The sequence below is a fragment of the Canis aureus genome, chromosome 1 (genome assembly GCF_053574225.1).
Source record: "Canis aureus isolate CA01 chromosome 1, VMU_Caureus_v.1.0, whole genome shotgun sequence".
NCBI lineage: Eukaryota > Metazoa > Chordata > Mammalia > Carnivora > Canidae > Canis > Canis aureus.
Genome location: NC_135611.1, coordinates 58830332 through 58853743, shown reverse-complemented (window position 1 = coordinate 58853743; position 23412 = coordinate 58830332). Strand labels below are relative to the sequence as shown.

The 23412-nt window shown below is 40.1% G+C and overlaps 1 protein-coding gene across 6 annotated transcripts in view; it reads right to left on the bottom strand.

Annotated features, from left to right (window-relative positions):
- The window catches only part of SLC35F1 (solute carrier family 35 member F1), a 389817-nt gene that overhangs the window by 32236 nt on the left and 334169 nt on the right, over positions 1 to 23412 (bottom strand). For all 6 annotated transcript variants that reach the window (XM_077900929.1, XM_077900939.1, XM_077900949.1 and 3 more), the window contains 3 exons: positions 10576 to 10735; positions 5353 to 5509; positions 3427 to 3479 (listed from right to left, as the gene is read on the bottom strand). In XM_077900929.1, the coding sequence (XP_077757055.1) occupies positions 3427 to 3479; positions 5353 to 5509; positions 10576 to 10735 (370 nt within the window). The remainder of the gene's footprint in view (positions 1 to 3426; positions 3480 to 5352; positions 5510 to 10575; positions 10736 to 23412) is intronic.

Sequence of the window (23412 nt, the reverse complement as noted above, 5' to 3'; positions counted from 1 at the left end):
TCCTGGGTCTCCAGGATCACACCCTGGGCTGAAGGCGGCACTAAACCGTTGAGCCACCAGGGCTGCCCAACATTTTTAATTCTTAAAGAAGGTTTCTTAGCACATATGCATCAGGCTAAGTCTGCCAAGGGGGACTCACTCTGAGAGGGCACGTCCATACCCACTGCCCCCACCCTTGCAGGCCACCATGTGCTTCCTCCCGTGGCCTCACCTCCCAGGCCTCTGATTCAGCCTCAGTAAAAAGGGTGCATTCTTAGTTATCTTTAAGTTCCTCCCTGCTCCATCGTCCCATTACTCCATCTTCAGGGAAAAGCCAGATCTCTTGTTTTGGCCTCCAAGAGGAAACCCAAACCAAAACCAAAACGATCATCACCCACAAGAGCAGAGGAGAAACCCCCTGCATACCATGAACCTGTGCTCCCTGACACACAGCACACTTTTTCTTTCCTTTGATGTTTGGTTCTCACATCAGTTTGGTTCTCACATCAGTTTTGGTTCTCATATCAGTTTGTATTTGTTCACATGTCCTTTAACACAATATGGCAAATGGGATAAAGGGAAGGTTGAAGCCATTTATTAGATTTCTGAGAGTTATTTGAACACACCTGCTCCCCAGGACATTTGAGCACCTTTAGGTTGTACATTTTCCCCAAATTTAATGATTATATAACCAGACCCATGCTCTCCGTTGGGTAGGGTAAAATAAAGAAAGAAAACACCCAGCAATACCAGTGGTCTTCTTGCTTTGAATTACTCTCTGGATCTTGCAAATGTTCTAGGAAATAACGGAGTCTGTTTAAAAAAGAAAATGCCTTCCAAGTGCAGAAAATATAAAATATATTTATTATGCCCTTGCTCCATAGGAAAAAAATATCTTCTTACTTTGATAAAATGTCAACCATATGAGCTGTCCAAGAGACCGTATGAGGGGGGTTGCTGATGTGGGGACAGGGGAGGGAGAGAGAAATGCTTTGACAGATGGTGAGAGATGAAGACAGTCTTGGATTTTGGTCTCCTAACTAAGATGCTGTGAGCTTTCCAGCAGACCCTGCAATCAGAACTCGACACTCTTGGGTGATTTCCTAAGGAGTGCAAGGATGCTTTGAGAGGAGGCTGACCCCCCAGCCTGATAGCTCCTTGCCTCTCGAGTCCCCGGAGCTAGTAGGCCATCTCTTGGTTCTCCAGAAAGAGCAATGTCAAGCCTAGACCTCCTGCCATTGCCCCATCCCTTCCCTGTTATCTCTACTTTGAAAGATGACAGAGGGCAAAACAGGCCCCATCTCCCTTGCTTGTCATTCACTCATTCACTCATTTAGTAAACATTTATTCACTCAATGTTATGTACACAGAGATTGAGGTAATGGGGACAGAGGTAGCCCTTGTGTTAAAAAAAACAAAACAAAAAAAAAACCTCAAACCCAACCCTACTGATGCTTTGGAAAGAAAAGGATGAATATCTGGTTCCCTTTTTTTGCCCATTTTAGCCTCTTTTCCAACCAGGAATGAAAATGATGGCTCTATAATGTAGTCCTTTTATGCCGCCTTTCATCACTTTGGACTACAGGGGATTGACATTTTAATGGCAACAGGCGAGTTAAGAGTAAAACCACCTACTGACGCCACATTTAACTAACACTGGATTATAAAAGAACCTCGGTGGACATGCTTGTGACATCCACATAATTACAGGACACATTATTATTAATATTTTTTTTATCATTGCTGTGACTATTAGCATAAAACGAATTTACACCACTGCGTGTGAAGTGTTACCAAGCACGGGTCACATTTGGTTTCCTGGCTCTGAGTCACAAAGGCAAACACATCTGTAACCTGAAGCTGGTTTCCTTTCCTCCTCCTCCCCCACCTCCCACTCCTCCCTGCACCCCCCTCCCCCTTCTGGTGATTTTTTCATCTAATTGTAACATTTGATAGCAAGACTCAATAGGAAATAAATGGCAGGATTCTGTGACAGACACAAGAGCTGGTCAGCCCTTGAAGTCACTTGCGATTACCCCCAGGGGGAGTCCTGCATAATCCTGTAGCTCTGGGGGGCCACCAGAGGGAACTGTGTCAGCAGTGGTGAGCTGGCCTTGGATGCTTCTGGGCCTGGGGGGTAGGTAAAGTGGTGCAGCGAAGCTATGTCATTGTTGTTCTTGCTGGTGGAGGCAAAATTTGACCAAAGCTGTCAATCTCATCAAAACTCACAGAAGCAGGAGGTGGCTGGGGCAGCCAGCTTTGGTGTGGGCCATCTGGCTTCACCTCGCATTTGCAGTCCGGGTGCACACATTTTCCAAGCACCCTTAGGAGCCGAGCCCTGCGCTCACCGCTGGCCCCCCGTGCAACTTGGTCTGGACACTGAAGGGACAGCGAGGCAGAGGGTTTTAAATGCCATTTCCTTCTGGGGCTTGCTGTGAGATCACTACAGCAATATCTCAGACCTTAAATCCTTGTTTTAATTTTATTTTTATGTTGGCAAATCGAACTTCAATAAAAACAAATGGATAAAGAAAAGGCAGAGGCAGCCTACAATGATTCTAATGCTTTTACCAATGAATGGTATTTCTTAGGTTAATCACAGCTATGATTTAAAAAACAGTCCATTTTTGAAAGTAGTATTTTTGCCTTTTCAAAAATTTTGAAAACCCTTGAGAACAAGTAAATATGACTTTAGGAGAGACCTATTAAAGCTTTCTGTTGAATTGTTTTGAATTTAATTCTGTAAAAGGTGAATATATATATATGTAATATATATATAAGCTTATATATATAAGCTCTATTTAAAAAATAGAAAATAAAATAAATTTAAAAAATAAAATAAATATTTCTTTTAGAGAAAAGTGATTTTCGAAACAGGTGGAATGTGAGATACCCTGGATGACTGTTAACTAGCTCGAAGCGTGTCTGGTATTTTTCACCAAGTCCACTTGGAGATCATTTAACCATTTCTTATGCTCCCTTCTGAAAAGGTTTTTATCGGCTCAAAATGCCCATTACATTGTTTTCTTGTATGCCTTTTTGTTCATTCCTCCCCCCTCCCCCCACTAAAGTGCCACTTTTTAATGATCCCATCAGTTCTGTGTTTCTTGGCTAGAGAAAATAGCTGTCATTTATGCCCTACCACTGCCTCTGGGCATTTTTTCCTTCTTGTTGGTCTTTTAACCTAATAACATACTTCTGTGTCTACACTAATGGCATCCTGATGATGATAATGGGCAGAAGCTCAATTAGGAAACATTATGAATCACACAGTTTAGTCTCTCACTGGGTACAAGAATTCCTAAAATGACCAGGGATTTCATTTTCCTTTGTCCCCTGCATTCTGGACGCTTTCATGGTTCGTGGCCCACTCCCGCGCACGTCGCCCTTCAAACACATCCTTCAGGTTTACGAAACACAGCATTTTTAGAAAAGCAAACCCCTTACCGATCTGCCAATCCCAGGGCACCTTTAGCAGCTCCTTGTGCTCCATGATCGCTCTGCAAATTCAAAGAAAGTGGACCTCATGAGCAAGATTATAATGCGTCCTACTTCTTTTCTCTTTTCTTTTTTCATTTACCAGATTTATAGAAGTCATGAAACAACCAACTGAATTTCAAAAATAACTTTGGGCCAAGGATAGGGAAGTCTAATTTTCAGTCTGAGAATCCCCCTGAAGGTGTGATCAGTGGGCATACGGTGGTGCCCAATCCTTCCACTGGCCTTTTCACCAAACAGTCCACCTGCCACCTTGATTTCTTCTTGCTTAGATGAAGTCCAAAAAGTCAATGGTAAGGTGAGGAAAATATCTGTGCTCGCAGAAATTTGTTTTGCTTTGTGTTTGGAGTCAGTTTTCTGATTGAGGATTCTCAAGGGCAGTGGTTCTAATTCAAAGATACTCCATCTGGAGAGCACATTGAAACAATTTCTTGAGCCCCATCCCTAGAGATCCGCATTCAGTAGATGTGGCTGGGGCCCCGAGATGTGTATCTCTGCTAAGTTCTCATGTGGTATCAGTGCTGCTGGTCAGAGAAGCTCATTTTGAGAACCACTGCTCTGGAAGAGGACCAGGAGGTGAAGCTGGCACCGCTCCACCCTCAATGTACTCTGTTGCCAAAGACAACCATGTGCCACTTCCATTATTTTGGCAGCAGTGGTCCTAAAGGGCTCAGTTAGCTTGAATGGACTGTAACTGAGGCAAATGAGTGCCGGATCTGATTCTACTCTTTGGATTCAAGAATAATAATCCATAAAATGAGCCATCTATCTACAGAATGCTGGTTATGAATAGTTGAACTAGGCAATTTCTTTTCCTCTCACAAAGTTGAAGCACCAAATTTAGGAGCTTTGAAATGCCATCCCACTTTCAAAATGAATCAAAAATAAATCCTTCTCAGAGACTCTCCCCATCTCTGTGCCTTGTTTGCCATGGAGTTTTACTTCTATCTCCAGATACCAAAATTTGGAGGATTCTTGGAAACAGCCTATTGGTAAAAACTATTTAAGGTGATGCCAAAATATCTTCCATAAATAATCAGATACTGAACTAAAACAATTACAAAGTACTTGCCTTATAGACAGGGATTTGGTGAAATTAGAATTATTTGCTTTGTAGAAAAGGATTTGGTGAAATTAGACTGGAGGCTGTACTATCATTCTTCATCCCTTACATGAAATGTTTAAAACATATGGTCTTTATCGATGGAAAAGTATGGTTTGTTTGACACTTATTCTTACAACAATTCTGAGGCACTAGTCAGTGATGACTTCTACGCTCCAATGCAGGACCATTACAAAATTGGTGTTTTGGACTTTCTGATGCTTGGTGAGTGTCTGTGTTTTATCTTCAACTGTTCAAGGAAAATAGGAACACCAAACTTCTAAGAGATGAATTGAAAATATGGTTCCTTCAGGCAAATCCATGGGCAATAGAAGAATAAATTTATGAAAGGACAAACTTATACTGTAAGCTTCTTAGTAGTTGTTGTCACTAGTGAACAGATGTCCCTTTTTGGAAGTGTATTAAATCATGGCATTTACACTTAGGTATTCTACTTCTCTAAGTAAAACCACGGCTGGTTTAGGAGGATCAATGTACTTCTACTGTTGTTGTTGTTGTTGTTGTTGTTGTTTTTGTAAATTGTGTACAAAGTCCACTAAGCGGTTTTCTAATAATTGATCATAAACTTCTTTAGTTTTGAAGATGCTTAGCAAGAAAGATACCGAGTTTTCAGATTTCATGTAGGAAGTTAGTGAAACATTTCCAGCCTTGTTTTTTATAAAGTAAAGCGACCAACCTTACCCTAATGAGAACAATTAAAATAAGCCCTAAGAGTCTCTATTGTCTGAATTTCTTCTTATTTTTTTACTCACAATTGAATTCCGCTGAAGAAAGCCCCGAAGAGTCCAATCATTCCCAGAAATTCCACTCGACTCAGGGTTCGGATGATGTATTCTTCCCAGACGTTAGAGATACCGTATAATGTGGCTCCTCCTAAGACCAGAAGGTCCCCTACCAGCTTATTTTCCCCTAGGAACCAAAAACACAAACGCAGCTTCATTAAAATGTTCTTAATGAGAATCTGGCACCAGCAAATTGAACTTCCTTTGTCTATTCTATTCCGATGTTTTTACAGAAGTCCAGTCATTTGCCAACTGAAATTTAGTAAAGTCTGTTTATCTGCACTCCAGATATATTCTGGTATAAAAAGGTTGCCGACGTCTGCCCAACCAGAAATCTTCCTTAACTGAAAAAAGGGACCAGTCGCTTCTAGATTGCACTCTCTCTACAAAGCCCCATGTCTTCTGTCTATATATATGTCTAGGAATATATGCTAATACATGTACGTGTTATATTTGCCGCAGGATGCTTTCCAACAGCTTGGTGAACATGGTGTAGAACAAACAGAGTCAGTCTGAATTTCCACCCTCTGCTACACAGGGAGGGAAGCTATAACAGAATTAGTCGAGACTCTTTATTTTGACTATGGGCAAAATATGTACTTGCTTAGAAAATGAGAGTGAAAGGGATTATGGGCTGAAATTTTCAACTTCTCTACATTAAGTAATGTAAGAGTGAAAATATATGTAATTCACCATTATATTAACATTTTGTTTTCATAAAAATGTCTATTTGTTTTAAAATCAATTTTGGTTGGTTTGGGTTTGTCCAATTCTTAATAAGTGCTCTACCCTGCTATTTCCTATAATTAGGCCCTAGGAAGTATGAAGCCAGGGAATGAGTGTGGAAGTTAGCAGCCCCTGTGGGCTTGTACCTTCGCAGTCTCCAGCTCTTGTACAGGTCAGCACCTGGGAGTGTGGCAGGCATGTAGTTCTGGGGCACAAGAGATCCCAGATGGGAAGGGTGCTCTCTCCAGCATAATTCTAGGAAGGGGGCACACATCATAGAGTGGCCTTGGAGTCCCAGATTAGCTGGAATAATCTAAAACTGTAGAAACCAGATTCTCAGTGTTCATCTAGGAGCACTGAGCATTCTCTAGGAAATGCCTTCACATAAAAGAATCTGCGCTAGGCTTGGGGAAAGGGTTCTTCATTCATTCCTTTTTGGTCACCTTGGCAGATTCTGTATTTACAGGTGCCCCTTGAACAATGCAGGGCTTAGGGGTGCTGATCCCTATGTAGTCAAAAATCTGCATTGAAATTTTGACTCCCCAAAGATTTAACTACTAATAGCCTAACATTTACCAGAAATATTACCAATAATACAAACACTTAACACATATTTTGTATGTTATATATATATATATATATATATATATATATATATATATATAATCTACTGCTTTTTTTTAATTAAAGATTTTATTTATTTATTTGACAGAGAGAGGGAGGGAGAGAGTACAAGCAGAGGGGGCAGCAGGAAGAAGGAAAAGGAAAAGCAGACTTCCCACTGCAAGAGAGCCCAATGTGGGACTTGATCTCAGGATCCTGGGATCATGATCTGAGCCTAAGGCAGATGCTTAATCGACTGAGACATCCAGGCGCCCCTATCCAGGTGCCTGTATTCTTACAATAAAGTAAGCTAGAGAAAAGAAAGTGTCAAGAAACTCAAGAGGAGAAAATACACTTACAGTACTGTACCGTATTTATCAAAGAAAAAACTCTATGTCTAAGTGGGCCTGTGCATTTCAAAAGCATGCCATTCAAGGGTCAGCTGTACTCTAAAGGTGTCACTTTTCCTATGGCAAATTCCCACTCCTGGTAAGGATCGGAAAGAGAAGAGACCCTGAAAGCCAGGAGAACTTCCTGGAGTCAGCTTCCTGGGAAAACTGCTACTTACCAGTAGACTAAGAAATAAATGGTGAATTCTACTATTCTGGAGTGTTTAAAGACTATTAATATAATTTATGAAAATGGACCCATCCCATTGAGCACTTTTGAGTTTTAAATGTGACTAACTGTCCTGTTTTCCTGGGACTCTCTTGGTTTTAGCACCAAATTCCCTCACCTGAGGAAACCTCTTCATCCTGAGCAATCTGGGACAGTCCTTTCTCCTCATCTACTATAGTAGAACAGTTGTGCATTTCTTTTAAGGGCCACCATTATAGAAAAATAAGCATTAAGTGGTGTAGCAGAAAGAATACTGGCTAGATTCACATTTAGGCCACACCATTTAGTACTGGTGTGTCCTTGCACACGCTCCTGATCTCCCTTAGACTTGATCTCTTTAGCTGCAAAAGTGAGTATAAGAAAACCTTCTTTGCATAGTTAGGAGGACTTAAATGAGATAATGCATGGGAAAGTGCCTGGCACCAAAAAAAAATTATCACTCTTTTTTGGATTGTGTTTAATTATCTAGCTCCTTGAAAATGTTTTCTCTTCCTTGAAATAACTATAAAATTATGTCTAGCAATAAGAAAAAATGTTGTTACAGATATCTAACATCTTGAATAAATAAACTAGATGTAATCAATGCATTATGGTAGAAAGATGATATTTTGGGGAGCAGGAAATACATTTTATAACAAGGAGCAGTTTTAATTGAGTTTTATCTCAGTCTTAGGGCTTCTTCCCACTTTGTGCAGTGCACTCCACAGGCTCCAAGGCAGAGCCTCCAGTGCCACAGACTGCAGATGCCTTCTCTCCACTTCTGTCCGAGGTGGGCTAATCTGCTGGCAAAGTTTCATCAGAAGCACAACTCCTGGCACATCGACGTGTGCCCTGATACAGACATTTCGTATCTGGAGAGCCTGCTGCCATCTGCAACAGTTCCTTCAGCAAGACTTAAATCAAAATGAGGAAGAAACATTCTAACAAAGAGAATTAGAGTAATTACTTTAATTATAATGAAGTCAAAGTAACTTTGAACAGGCCCTTATCATCATGCTTGAGGAAAGAATTTTCAAGATCCCAAGCTAAGGTGATCCATGGATTAAGCAACATAAAATGGTTCAAATCAGACATTCTCTTCTCCTATGAAAAGCTCTTGATAGGCTGATGAAGTTCTGGTGAGTGAAGTATGTTCGAAAAGTTCTCTCCCTGGCTAAGTAATAACATTGAACCAATTCTACTGTCAAGGTGAAAACAAATGGAATATTTTCCATAATTATGCATGCCAATTTTAAGATTATACTGTCCTTAAAACCAGAGTGTGTTTCTTTCTTTTTTTCAAAACATTTTATATGACAGCTTAAATGGCTGTCTAATTTATTTTATAAAATAAGCCCTTGGATCCTATATTTGGGCTGCCTTTAGAACATCATATCATGCACTTGGGCACCATTACTCTAGCATTGAAGGTACTCCCTGATGATAAATTTTAATTGTTAACACGAGGACGTCATTTGTCACAAGAAGGATGCTGCTGTGAATCTTAAACAGATAAAGTCTACTCTAGTATGTTTGAACCACTCTGCGTTGTTTTTAAAAGTTATTGCTTTTGAAAGACTCTCAAATGGACTTACTTTTTTTTTCTCTAATAGTATTACTCCTCTCCTAACACTGCATTTGAAATCAAGAAAACATTTTTTTTACCCCCCAGAAGAGATGGATAGAGCCTAGTGAAACCAGTTTAATGTAGCTTACCATTCTAGGCTTAAACATTCAGATTTATGAGGGTAATTGTCTTCCTTGACTAGGAAATGCAAGATGATGGCTAGAGGTCAGTGATTAAGGTTCAGCAAAGCATAATTTTCATAAAGAAGGGTACATGCTTCTCCTTAGTCAGTGTTTACACCATTCAACTAAAGCTGAGAAACTGTAATTAAATTATGACTTTAGAACAACTAGCCACATTATATCAGACAAAAAGAACTATCTGATTGATCCAAAGAGATTATCCGTATCAGGACCACTATGAGTTTAGAGCATAAAGCTGGCCCTTTCATATGACATCTATTGATACACCATGGAACCAGTGTTTCATAGAAAAGTTGGTGGGAAAAGCTGGTGTGTGTATTTTTAGTCTCTCTGTTGAGGTGGGATTGATTATGTGGTGTAGGCAGTGTTGTGAGGGCCAAGGCTGTCTCTCTTTTGCTCCGTGTTGTCTTTAGCTCCTAGAGATGTGGGGCAGAGAAAAAAGCCTGCCCCAGAGTTTAAGAGCCTTGAGTTCTATTCTAGACTCTGCTCTTATAGTTCTGTGACCTTGGGAATTCACTTGGCTTCCCTGTATCTTAGTGTTCTTGTGTGTCACATATAAAGTTGCTGAACAAGGTCTGTTTCAGCTATAATGTTCTACGATGCAACTTAAAAAGATAAATTATATTTATTTCGGGTACTTCCTACAACCTAGCCTCATTATGAGAAATGTTCCAATTTTGACTATCATCAAATTCCATAGGAGGAAGGTCAATTCCAAGAGCTATTGAGATGTGAATATTTTCCATTCCATTCTTGAGGTTCACAAAAGAGGTCATTTTTTTCTGTGCCCTCTAATCTTAGGTAGCATAAGAATTTTTATATATTTTAAAGAACTCCAAAGCTTAAAAAAAAGGATCCTCTGGAAATCCTGCTGAATCAGGGATCCCCATCAGATTCATAACAATTTGATGAGTAAATCTTGAAGCTTTACCTTACAGGTCTATAAGCAGTGACTGATAACCAGAAATCCTCCCCACCAAAAATATAAACAAACAAAATACCATGCACAAGGAGACTAAACATAGCTCCCCCACATAAAAATATTCATTATTCCCAATATAGTCTTCGAATTTAAAATATCCACTCTTAGCTTATATAACCAACCTCCATCCAGTGGTTTGAAAGCTCAGTCTTTCTCTGACTTGAGAAAGCAAGAGTTTGAGGGTGGGGTGTGGAGAAGGCCACTGTGGTCCAGGAGAGGATCACTGACATCATTTCTAACCAGCTGGTTTAGGCAGGAGCAATGGCCTCCAAAATATCCTCCAAATGGGTCCTGACCCTCAGTTTTAAACACCATCTGAATGTTTCTGAATACATGTAGAAAGGGCAGTAAGTTTGTATTTTGCTTCCTCCATTCACTCAGAAAACAGGGATGAAGCACCTTCTATGCACCACTATTCTAGGTGTTGAGGAACAAACAGGAGTAAGATGCAGACACTGGGAAGACCAAATTTGTTGTTTCTACCCCACCACGGTGGTGAACAGCTAGGGACTCACCTGCTCCCTGATGCCTTCCCACAAGCACATCCGCTCCTGCCATGCAGCCCATGCCCAGGATGCAGACCACGATGCCGAGGAAATGCACAGCCTTGTACCGGATCAGCAGGAAGAACCAGGACAGCAAAATCACCACCGGGATCACAAAGCAGTCCAAGAGCTATAGGGAAAGAGGGAGGTAAACAGAAACAAGAGATTCAGGGGGAAGCTTCCCACATGATAAAGAAAAATAACAGCCCTATAGAGAAGGTACTTCCCTGAACCCGAGTTTCTGTGTAGACCCAGAACTGATTCAGTTAAACAGACTCTGAAACAAGCACAAACTAAATTTACTGAAACATCTTCCAAGCTTTGAGTGAAAGGAGAGAAGGCCAATGGACAGGATAAGGCTGGTAGTGAAGAGTCTCCTGCCCCAGTGCCCAGACTCCACAGGAAAAGCTCGCAGGAGGGGAGGATACACGGAGCCACTGTAGATGGTTCTACTATTTTAGGAGTACATCTGGAGATGGGAGGCGAGAAGGTTGAGGTCTTATCATGTTATATAAATTATTAGAATTTAGACAAAAGTTGAACTTAATTTCTTCCAGACAACTGTCTTCTCACTGCTTGTAAAAATATATGCTCTAGCCTTAAACACAAATATGACTCTCAAGTTTACAATACTTTAAACATACTGTTGTAAAAAAGAGTAAAAAAGAGAGAGAGGAAGAATAAACAGAGAATAGAAAAAAAAAATCCTTGATTTCACTTCTTACGTATTTTGTGCTAATAGTGAGATTCCACCTGACATGGAAGCCCCGGGAGTCGGTAGAGAGTTGGCCCCAATCATGTGGCAAGTGAAGGTGGTGAAATGAGGAGACCTTTGTGCCTGGAGTCAGAAGATTTGAATTTGAGTACCAAATCCTTACTTATAGTAGTGTGACCGTAGGCAGATCACAAACTCAGGAAGCCTCAATTTCCTGCTAGTATAATGAAGATAATTACCCATTGACTTCCCCCAAAGATCACTGTGAAGCTTAGACATGACACATGAGGACACATTTTATAAATTACAAGAGCCTCAATGCTGGTCTATAGCCATGCTTCCAAACACAGGCTCTGTGCTCCACAGAACAGGTTGTTTCTACTACACCCTATTAAGATACAGTGACCTTTGGATACTCCATGTCTCCACTAGACAAACTATGTCCCACTGGACTTCAAATTCTATGTACCAAATGAAAAACTGGTGGTCCTGACCCATTGCCCAGTACCACGCCTCTGTTAGAATCCTAAACAAGTGACTTTACCACCCAGCAGTCAGATGCAGGCCAGTATATGCCTCCACTCTTACTCCCTACATCCTGTTGGCACTAAGTTCCATCAATTCCATCCTCTAAACACCTCATATTCATTCATGCCACCCTCTCCCATTTTTGCCACCTGAACAAAGCTGGCATCCTCTCCTACCTGGAGTCAGTCTTTCCTTTCTGCCTCAGGGTCTTCAATCATGCACCCCGCTCTATCTAGAATGTCTCACCTGAATTCCTGAACTCCTGTAAACTCCTTTTCCTTCAGGCCTGCACTTATATACTGCTCTCTCAAAGAAGCCTCTTGGGTCTCCAGGCTAGGTCAGGTCCATCAATGCTTTCCTTGTGTTCTGTGTCCTTTATAGTGTCAATTGCAATAATAGGTAATGAGTACTGAATTACTGGCACGATGTCTGACTTCCCCAAGTGTCCAGAGGTCTATGAGAGCAGGACTACATTCTTAGTACTCAGACCCTGCTGTGTTCAGGAGAAGTAGCCAATGATAGTAGCTGAACCAGTACATACAGGATTTTTAATGATCAGTAATATCCAAGATTCATTAAAGTTTAAATTAAAAATGTTTGTGTATTTACAAAGCATGCCTGACCATCAGCATGACTTCTGGGATTGTAAACAGTACTCAGAATCCCCCCATCCCAAAAGTTTTTTCTTATCTGTAGGACTTTCACGATTCTCTGTGCATTGGTCTCCTTTGCAACACAAGCAATCAGAATCGTAAGCTTTCCCTGGGGTGCTGTGAGACAACAGGTGATGAAGGGCATGTGAATGCTGAGTAACATCTAGAGGTCACAGCACTCCCAGAGGGACTATGTATTTGGGTGGTGGCTGCTAGGACTGCATGATAGCACAGGGTTACTCACTGCACAGTTAATTAGCAAGTTAATGATCCTACTTGATATGATAAAATGCTCTAAGGCAGTTAGTACAACTGGCCTCAAATGCCATTTAAGTATAGTAGGAAATTTGAGTTTGCCAGTGAAAATTGTTCACTTGGCATAAAACAGTTGGTGTTTTGTTTTAACGATGAGAAATGATTGAATCAACAGTTGAATATTAGTTACATGCTCCACAATTTGGATTTCACTGTCTAGGTGGAAGCCCTTGGTCCATGGAGCTGAAGGCTTCCATTTCTGAATTATTAAAAGCAAACCAGGTGGTCATCATTCCAACTTTGGGGAGGACTGAGTGGACCTTTTTGGTTCTCAATGTCATTAGAAACCCCAAAGCACTGGATGAGTCCTAGGATCCAGTCCTTTCATGGGCTGAGCTGCAAAATCCTTATTCATACCTGTCAGGTGGTCCTGTGGATGAATAAACCCTTTAAAAGGAAGGGGAAAGGCTAAAGAAGGATACGATTCAAGTCAAGGTTTCTGGAATATTCAGCTAGGGAAGCTTGGTGCCCAGCCTACAGTAGGGGATCAATAATGGGTGGTTGAATGAATTAATGAATGGACAGATACTTGACTTGGTATCACTGATTATAGGCAGCGACGTCAGTGCTAATTCAGGCTGCTGCTGGCAGTTTGAATGGGGGGGCGGTGCTTTGTGCAGGATTGCCCCATGCTCTCTGCAGGGCATTAAGCATCGTTGGGCACTGGCCACTAAAAAAATGCTCATATACATTTATAAGTGCCCCTCAGTTTTGAATTAAGTAGACTTTGTCTACCCCCTTTATGAAAAGCTGGGGACTCAGAAGTTTCAAGAGATGAAGTGATATGCTCAAGGTCACTCAAACCATTGGTATCAGTGGGAGTCCTGTCATGGGGAGTCCTGTCATGGTTTGTTTGTTTTTTTTAAAACAATATTTTAATGAAGGTCAATGATAGGAATTGCCACAGGTAGAGGTCTCATCACTGCATCTGTAACTACAGAAGAAAATAAGCATTTGGGAGCTTCTGTTAGTAAACAGGCTATTACTTTTAAGTGATTTTTGGCTCCAGCCTTTCCCCTGTGGTCATATAGCATGAAACATACTGACAAAATAATTTTCCAATAGTTTTCTGCTGGCTTAACTCCTTAGTAAAGTGGTCGTTGGAGTAAATAAAAGAGAGCGAAGCATGGTAACAGATGCCCACAACTGGGACTGTTAAAAAAGACAAGGAAGAAAACCCCTTCTGATTCTGTCATTAACCTTAGTTAGATTTACCTTTCTTTGCATATATTTCTATATCCAAAGAGAAATGATAAAATACCGACACTAAAAAATAAACAAATGAATGTTATTTCATAATTATCTTTTTTCCCTTTTCTGTGTATTTATTTTTTAAAGTTTTTATTTAAATTGCAGTTAGTTAACATACAGCGTTATATTAGTTTCAGATGTACAATACAGTGATCCAATACTTGCATATATCAACACTCATCACAGCAAGCGTATTCTTGAGTCCCCATCACCCATTTAACCCATCCTCCCATTCATCTCCCCTCTGGTAACCAAGAGTCGGATTCCTGGTTTGCCTCTCTCTTTTTCTCTTTGCTCATTTGTTTCATTTCTTAAATTCCACATATGAGTAAAACATATGTCTTTGTCTTTCTCTGACTGACATATTTTGCTTAGCATTATACTCTCTAGCCCCATCCATGTTGTTGCAAATGGAAAGATTTCATTCTTCTTATGCTCTGAAAAATCTCAAAGTATTAATAATGCTGTGGAAATAAAAATGTTCATTACAACCTTAGATTTACATCTTTTTTCTCCTAAAGATTTAAACTAATTTTGCCATGTCATTAGTCTTTAGACACTACCTGCCAGAGAGGTCTAAGATCCCAAGTTGTCTCATTTTATTGATGGAGGCACTGAGGCATACCATGCTCAATGGCAGGGGTACATTCTCTGAAGCCTAGGTGATAGCTCCAGGATTATTTAAATTTGGTAGCTTTAAATAACATTTACAGTAGATTGCAAGTGTTATTTATTGTTTGTATTTATATATAGTTTGTATTTGTTTATTTATTGTAAATTTATAGTTTGCAAAACACATTATTTTTACTTTATCTCCAAAAATAGCACTTGAAGGGAGTTATGATTATGTCCATTTTATAGGTAAGGAAACTGAGTCTCCAATAATAAAGCAAGTTAGTCTCAGAGTTGGGGCTAAAATACTAGTGTCTGGACTTCTATACTCTGCAGAGTTCAAGGGCAGCTTCCAGGGGCTAAAATACTAGTGTCTGGACTCCTATACTCTGCAGAGTTCAAGGGCAGCTTCCAAGAGTTATTTAATAATAACTAAAAAAAAAAGTCTGTGTTGGCATTGCTTTTAGAACAATGCAAGTCAACATTATTTTTTTTTTTTTTAAAGTACACAATGGAGGCTTGCAGCATCATTCAACTTTTTGTTCCTCTTTCTCCCTCTCTGTCTTTTCAGATTCAGCCAATATCTTACCATTGGATCTTTCCCTGCAGTCTTCAATCACACTTGGTTATGCTCTCTTCCAAACACACACACACACACACACACACACACACACACCCCAAACCCCACTTCTTGCCAATACTCCCTCAAGCTTCTCTCTTCCTTCTTAGGCTAACTCCATTTGCCAACACTTCCCAGACCACCTCTCTCTGGATCAGACACAGCCAATCTGAGTTTTCATGCTCACTTGTATGTTCCCCTCTTCCTCTAACATGGTCATTCCTCTTTCACTGTATTTTCTAAATGTGGTATGTTTTCTAAATCCCAGAACCTGCATTTAGTAGATGCCCAGTAAATTATTGCTGAATTTTTAAAAAAATGAACTTTTTCTGGCTTTACTCTGTCTCTAATTTTGCTGCTTCCATGACTTTCTTGCTTGTCATTCCACTAATTTTATCTAATTTATTTCCTGTACAAAATACGAATTTTATCCCTTCAACTTTATTTGATATGTCTATGTCTTTATCTGTGTGTATATTTAGCTCTACAATTCTTTGTGAATAAACTTAAGTGGTAGAACTCAGAGCCGTTACAGGACTAGCTGAGGCCAACTGACACTTGGATGATTATGATGATACACTGCTGACTTACGTAGAATTCCACTGTACAATCACCAGCAGGTTATTATAAGATTGTGATGGTTAAATGTAATTGTGCTACAGGACACTCAAAATTAACGCAAAATGATTAAATAAGGAAAATAATAATATAAATCCTACCCCCATGACATATCTCATAATCATGCAAAGTACAACAACCTCACTTGTGGTATGATATATCATAGTGGCCTGCCAATATCACACTTCCCATGGGATTACTGCATCCTCTCTCTCTGTCTCTCTAGTTCTATCCCATCTTTATACAGTTGGTACTTCCAATAAAACATCTAGACAAGAGACTTCCTTTGGTATTGGTTGATGAAGAAATTCAAGTTTTATTAGACTAAATCCAGAAAAATGTGCTTAATGTAAAAGGGCCCAATATCTCCTACATTTGTTCTTGGACTTGGGGTAATATTGATCTAAGCCTTTTAGGGCAAATCCATATCTTTTTCCAAACTCTTACAGAGCTTTAAATGAAATTTTGAATTTAGATATCTGCATTTATTATGGTTGCTGGAAAATATCAGTTGGAGATAAGTTATACTTTTTAAAAAGGGCACTGTGACATTGATTTCAGATAAGTGTGGTAGAGTATTTTTGTTTGTTTCAAGATTTATTTCATAGAGACAGATAGAAAGAGAGAGAGAAAGAGGTGCATGCAAGTAGATGAAGGGGCAGAGGGAGAGACAATCCTCAAGTAGACTCCCTGCTGAGCACAAAGCCTGATGTGGGACTCAATCCCAGAACTATGAGATCATGACCTGAACCAAAATCAAGAGTTGGCCAATCAACTGACTGAGCCACACAGGCACTTCTAGTATTTTTGTTTTAATCAAAAGAGAAAAGGTAGACAGTCAAATAGCACTTAGAGTAAATGGTGCATTTTAGGCTATTGTAATTTCTTTGAGTTAGTTATACAGTTTCACCAAATTAATCCAAAGTACAAACAAAATTCATTTTATTTCAAAAAAAGAATGAGTAACTTTGTTTAGAAGTACAGCAAAAGACCAGGAGACTACTTCTTCCCGTGAGAAGTGATTTCTTCTAAAAGATCAAATTTGTGATTTAGATTTTATCCCTCTCAAAGAGTTACTTTAATTTATGAAAAGGAACAAACACCAGAGCATCATAAGGGTGATAAAAAGTTAGCCTATCATGCTATTTTATGTTTTCTGATTTTTGTGCTTACAAGTTTTGTAACATGATGAAGATGACAAAGCAGTGTAGGGAACCTGGATGGGAAAATTGCTCTGCAAATCAAAAACAGGCATTTCAGGAAATCTCCCTAGCCTTTCCATTTTGTTCTTACAGACTTAAAAGACTCAACATAGCTTGTCCTTTAGCTCCAACTTATGGGCCTTAAATATCTTCAGAAAAACTGAGTCACTCTGATAAAATGTCTATATTTAGAGGCTGTCTTTTGTGGCTAAAAAGCTACTGGTACTGTTTTCTTTAATGTTGCATATTTGTGGTTCCAAACACTTCTGCTCTCTTCCAGATTCTATCTGGCACAAAATAGTACCTTGATCCACTTGGACTGGCTATTTTTGTAGGTCAAACTGGTTGGAAGTTGATAATTCCACTTGGTCACCTAAGAGACCCAAAGAACCAAACAGAATCAGATGCCAGCTGTATTAACATTAGATCTGGTTTGCAGAAGACAGTGTTGCCTCCTACTTCCCACTTCAGTTTTAACTTAGCCTAGTCTTTCTTTTCCCCAGGCAGATAGACTGGGGAAAACAGTCATCAAACTGAGGCCTCTGTCTCAGGGGTCCTTCGAGCAATGGTCTTACCAACCCATAAGGCAGGCAGAAATGAAACACTTGGATGAATTTTTTTCCTTTTTCTTTCCTTTTTTTTTTTTTTTAAAGATTTTATTTATTTATTCATGAGAGACACAGAGAGAGAGAGAGAGGCAGAGACACAGGCAGAGGGAGAAGCAGGCTCCATGCAGGGAGGCCCACGCGGGACTCGATCCTGGGTCTCCAGGATCATACCCTGGCACTAAATCGCTGCGCCACCAGGGCTGCCCTCCTTTTTCTTTCCTATTAAGACATAACAACCCCCTCCCAAGTGGTAAAGTTCCCCATTGGATATTGAATTAGCTATTTCTTCTTTGGGATGAAAGAAGAAGAAATGGAGGAAAAAGAGAGTTTTCTTCCATTCTCTCAGTGTTTGGAAGGAAATGGATATTCCCCTGGGCCTCAGTGGTATCAGGGGAAAAGAAGTGTTCCATGCTTGGTTTGGCTGACATATATGTTCACATGAATGTTCATAGCTTGATGAAAGATCTACATATCATAATATCAGTCATAAAAATCTCTGGAAGGAGAAAATCAGAATCTATAAGAATAAAATGTTAACAATGGTCATTGGATGAAATAACTGAATCATCACAACCCCACTGCCCAAATCCTCTGTGGTTTCCAAATTCCCTCTCTTGAGTATATACTGCTTTCAAAATATATACAACAACACATGTTATGAGAGTGTAAAAAACCTACAAGAGTCAGATCAGTCTTTCTCAAGAGAAGCAGATGGTTTGTAAAAAAATTGAACAAAACAAAAAACCCGCTACCCAACTGCTCCCATTCCAGTAGAGCATAATGAGGAGGTGATCTCATCCCTCTTTCTAATTGTCTGCCAAAAAGAGACTCCTCCGCCAGCCTTGAGCTCCTCATTAGCGCTCCCCTCCGGCTATTCACAGGGAAAAAGCTCCCCTCACATGGCCCAGCTGTCAGAGGCTAAACCTGAGGCAACTAGTAGGTGATTCCAGGCAAGAGAACATTTCCCTAAGTTCCCTCCTCTTGCTTCTAATTGGCAATTCTCCCGTGTTACTAAAAGTGATATATATTAGAAATTCATCTCCGGTGAGTAAAACTGAAGCATTCACAGGGAAAGATATTTAAAAAGGACAATCTTCAGTATCACAGACACAACAAAAGTCCTTTTTTGGCAGACAGTCCAGCTGAAGAGAGTGGAATATAATTTGGGAAATGCACATTCACATGCAATCAAGAACCACTTTAATTCAGTGGCCTGGACATGTACCCATCCCAGAGGCATCTGAAAATCCAATTGGGAATATCTTTCATCAGGAACAGACTTTCCTAGTAGACAACCTCATTCCCTCCACCTCTCCGGATATTTTTTCCTCTTGGAGTTATTCATAACACCTCCACCCACACCAACCTCATAACGTAGGACTTAATGTTTAGATTTTATTGTCTTAAAATATTCATATTGGAGGAAGCCATGTTTCCATCATGTTGCCCAAGAGAGCCAAACTAATAAAATGTGTCATTATGCTGGTTATGTGACAGCCATTTTCCAGGAAATGTCCTATTTCCAGGACTTAGAGAAAGATTTTCACCAAACTACTTCTCTTGTTACTACTGGTAAGGATTTAAACGTGTAAGCCTTCTATATCCCCTTGTGCCTGTCCATCAGAACTTCCTAGTTGTTGAAATATATTCACTTTGCTTCTTTGGCTTCAACTCTCAAAGACAGACAGACAGACAGACAGACAGAAAAAGAAAGAAAGAAAGAAAGAAAGAAAGAAAGAAAGAAAGAAAGAAAGAAAGAAAGAAAGAAAGAAGAAAAAGACATTACCATGCACTGAAAATCTGGGACAAGTACCTAGACATCTAGGTGACCACTGGAAGACAGTTAATTAGGAGACACACACTCTCTAGCTCTGCTACAGGGAAATCTGCCTCAGGTGAGAGCAGAGCTGTTCCAGAGGACAAATTCTTTCTGGGTGAGCATCACTAGCACTTTAATCAGGTTTAAAAACAAGCTCTGATTGTCAGTAAACCAGATTTTAAAAGTAGAGAGCAAGGAGGTACATTTACTGAATGTCTGCCATGTAATATGCAGAATGCTAACTTCTTATGTTTCCCATTTTACAGATGCTAGAACAGAGTACTGAAGATAATAGGTAACTTAGTTTAAGTCACACAGTAGTAAGTGTCAGAGCCAGAGGTGATCCCAGGTCTCCCACTCTTCTTATACAAAGTGAGTGTAAGCAGTCAAGGTCAGGTGACCAGTTATAACAACATGGCCTAGGTTGGGTCAGCCTCAACTCAATCTAGTAGGCTTGTATGCCCTTTCTTTCTTTCTTTCTTTCTTTCTTTCTTTCTTTCTTTCTTTCTTTCCTTCTTTCCTTCTTTCCTTCTTTCTTTCTTTCTTTCTTTCTTTCTTTCTTTCTTTTCTTTCTTTCTTCTTTCTTTTTCTTTTCTTTCTCTTTCTTTCTTTCTTTCTTTCTTTCTTTCTTTCTTTCTTTCTTTCTTTCTTTCTTCTATTTTTAAAGATACTCATTTATTTATTCATGAGAGACAGGGAGAAAAGCAGAGACATAGGCAGAGGGAGAAGCAGGCTCCCTGCGGGAAGCCCAATGTGGGACTCGATCCCTAGACTTTGGGATCACACCCTGGGCCAAAGGCAGAGGCTCAACTGTTGAGCCACCCAGGTGTCCCTTGTGTGCTCTTTCTTACACTGAGAGAACTCAAGAGTATTTCAGAGCATTGAAAAAATAATCACTGGTTGCCTGCATTTTTCTATATTAAATAAGGTGCAGATTATAAGAAAAAGTATACGAGAATTAGAATCATACCATAAGAATGGAGACTGCTGCCTTTCCAATCATTACAGCATAAACTATGGTTCTATTTTGCTGAAAACATCCATTCATCAACATCCACTCTGTAACATAATACCTCTTCCCAGGAAGACAATCACACACCTAATTTTTTTTCTTACATATCCAGCATTTTCATCGAAGGAATAAAAAGGAATTAGAATAGTTTGGTCTTAGCCACGGGCCTTTGATACCTTGTGGCTACTTTGAGTGTTTTTGGAGAGGTGGTTGCCTTACGTCAACCAAGCACTACTAACTTGTATTTCTTATTTATAAAATTCATCGAACATAAGAACATCGACAATAACATTAAAGAAAGCACACATTTCAAAGCACATATTGAAGGAAATGAAAGTTTTCTGATGAAATATTAATTCAACATTAATTTTGCATTACTTTTGATTCCTCCCAGCATTAAAACAGCAGGGAGAAACAATTTCAAAACCTACAGGAGAACATCTTGTACTTTTGGGGGCTCTATTTCTAGGTTTAACTCAAATCAACTATTCCAGGTTTTAGTAAAAAAAAAGATGAAATCAGATTTTCACTGCCTTATACTTGTCACTTATTTATTTATTCAGCAGGTGTTTATTGAATGCCCACTGCATATTCAGCATTGGTACAGATGCAGCAGATACCAAAGTGAACAAGACATTCTACATCTTGGTCCAGGTGGACAGATGCCAATGAACACACATTTCTTTCCTGAACTTCACAGCCATTTTTCTCCTAGAACTTGTCTGGCCCTGAAGGTGATTCTGTCCTCTGTTCTTTTGGACCATCCCAGTCTACTCCCCAAGGGACTTTGCTTCCAGCATCTATCCCACATCCCTCTTGATCCCTTCTTCTCTGATGGGCTATTTTCCTTTGCTAGATAGCAAATAAATAGCAAATGCTGATTTAATCCTTGATGTCCAATTTCTCTGTAGCTATTTATTTTCCCCTCTTCATAGCCAGCTTCCGGAAAGTTTAATTTACAGTCACTGCCTCTAGTATCTTGGCCCCATTCATTCCTCAAGATACAGTAATGCTGACACTTCTCTTTGCCATGATCACCAAAGCTACATTGTGCTGCTGTTTTTGACTAAACCTTCTGCAGCAGTTGGCATTACTAATATCCTTTTCCCATTGAATTCTCTCCTCCCCTGATTTATATCTTTTTTCTTTCCTCTTTCCTCTCTGGCTCTTCCTTCTGGTTTTATTTGTTTCTTTTTTTTTTTTTTTGGAGGGGGGTGGACTCATTTTGTTCTTTTTGTCCCTCAAAGTTGTCATATCTGAGGGCTCAGTCCTCGGCACTCTCATTTTCACATTCTCCATATGCCATTCTCTGGCTGTCACCCACCTCTTATTTCCTTTCCTGCCAAACTTCTTGAAAAGAGTTGCATTCAGCCGCTGCTTCCATCTCCCTCAGCTTCATTCAGCCTCTCAGTGCAATCTGGGTTCTGTATCCCAAGCACCATCAAAACTGCTCAAAAATATACTCCTTGTTTTTGAACCCAGCAGAGACATGTTAATCCTTATTTTACTCAGCATAGCATCTGACACTCCTTCCTGCTGGTGCTCTTACCTGCCAGGCTCCCCGTCCATCACTTCATCTTTTAAGCCTCCCTGTCAGACTCCTTTATGAATTCCTGGGCTGTGGGCTCCTGGATCCACTCTAGTTTCTCATATGCTGTGCTTTTGGGACTTTGCCATAGTGTGTCTTCTCATCTCTCCACACTTACCCCGAATGATGTCATCCACAGTTTTGGCTTTAAAAATCATCTCTCCACTGTTGGCTTTCAAATCTACATCTCAAATTTGGACCTGTCTCTTAAACTTCAGGGTCTGCTGATCTGGTGTGCATGTACCAAAAATACCTACAGTTCAGCATGGCTCAAACATAACTCATATCCTTGTCTCCAAACTGTTCCTCCTCACGTGGTTCTTCCCCAACTTAATGGGACGACTGGAGACATAGTTGCTCAGGTTTGAACCCTGAACCCTGACATCCAGGGATCACGCCTTCCCTCCTGAAACACTTCCTTGACTTGCTTCCAGGGTCCATCACATTTTTCTGGTTCTCCTCTTACCACAGTGGCCTCTCCTTAGCCTACTTTCCCTCCAGTCTCTGAACATGGGCAGGTCTCAGGGCTCAGCTTTCAGTTTCCATTCTCTTCTCCATTCTCACCACATGGGTGATGTAATCAGAGCATAACTTTCAGCGTCATTTATTTGAAAATGATTCCAAATTAATACTCCTAGCTCCTACCTCTCTCCTGACCTCCGGATACATATCCCCAGCCACCTGTAGCAAGCTCTGCCTGGATGTCTAACAGGAAGCCCAAGTCTATGTGGTCAAAGCAGAATCTTGATTTTCTGCTCCACATTTGCTCTTCCCCCATGTTCCTCATTTCACCCTGTGGCTCAGGCCAATAACCAAGGAATCATTCCCGACTCTTCTTTTTCTCTCAAACTTCCCTTATACAAATCCTCAGAAAATCCTATTGGCTTTATCTTATAAATGTATCCCACAGCTCTAGCCACCTCCACAGTTAGCATGTGGGGTTAAGTCATCACATCCTTCACTTAGTGATGTCCTAACTCTCACCACGGCCACTCTTGCTCCTCTAGAGTAAACTCTCCACGAGCAGCCAGCAGCCACAGTGATCCAAAGATACCAATTAGGACAAATCAAGCAGCTGCTCTGCACATTCTAATGGTTTTTCTTAGAACAAATCCAAACTGCTTTCCTTGATCTTATGTAATAGTTTTATATAAAATAATATATACTAGTCTTATGTAATCTAGCCCCTACCTCCTCTTTAGTGGCATCTCTTACTGCCAGTAACTTCACTCACTCTTTCTGTGTCTTGAGCATGCCATGCTCAGGG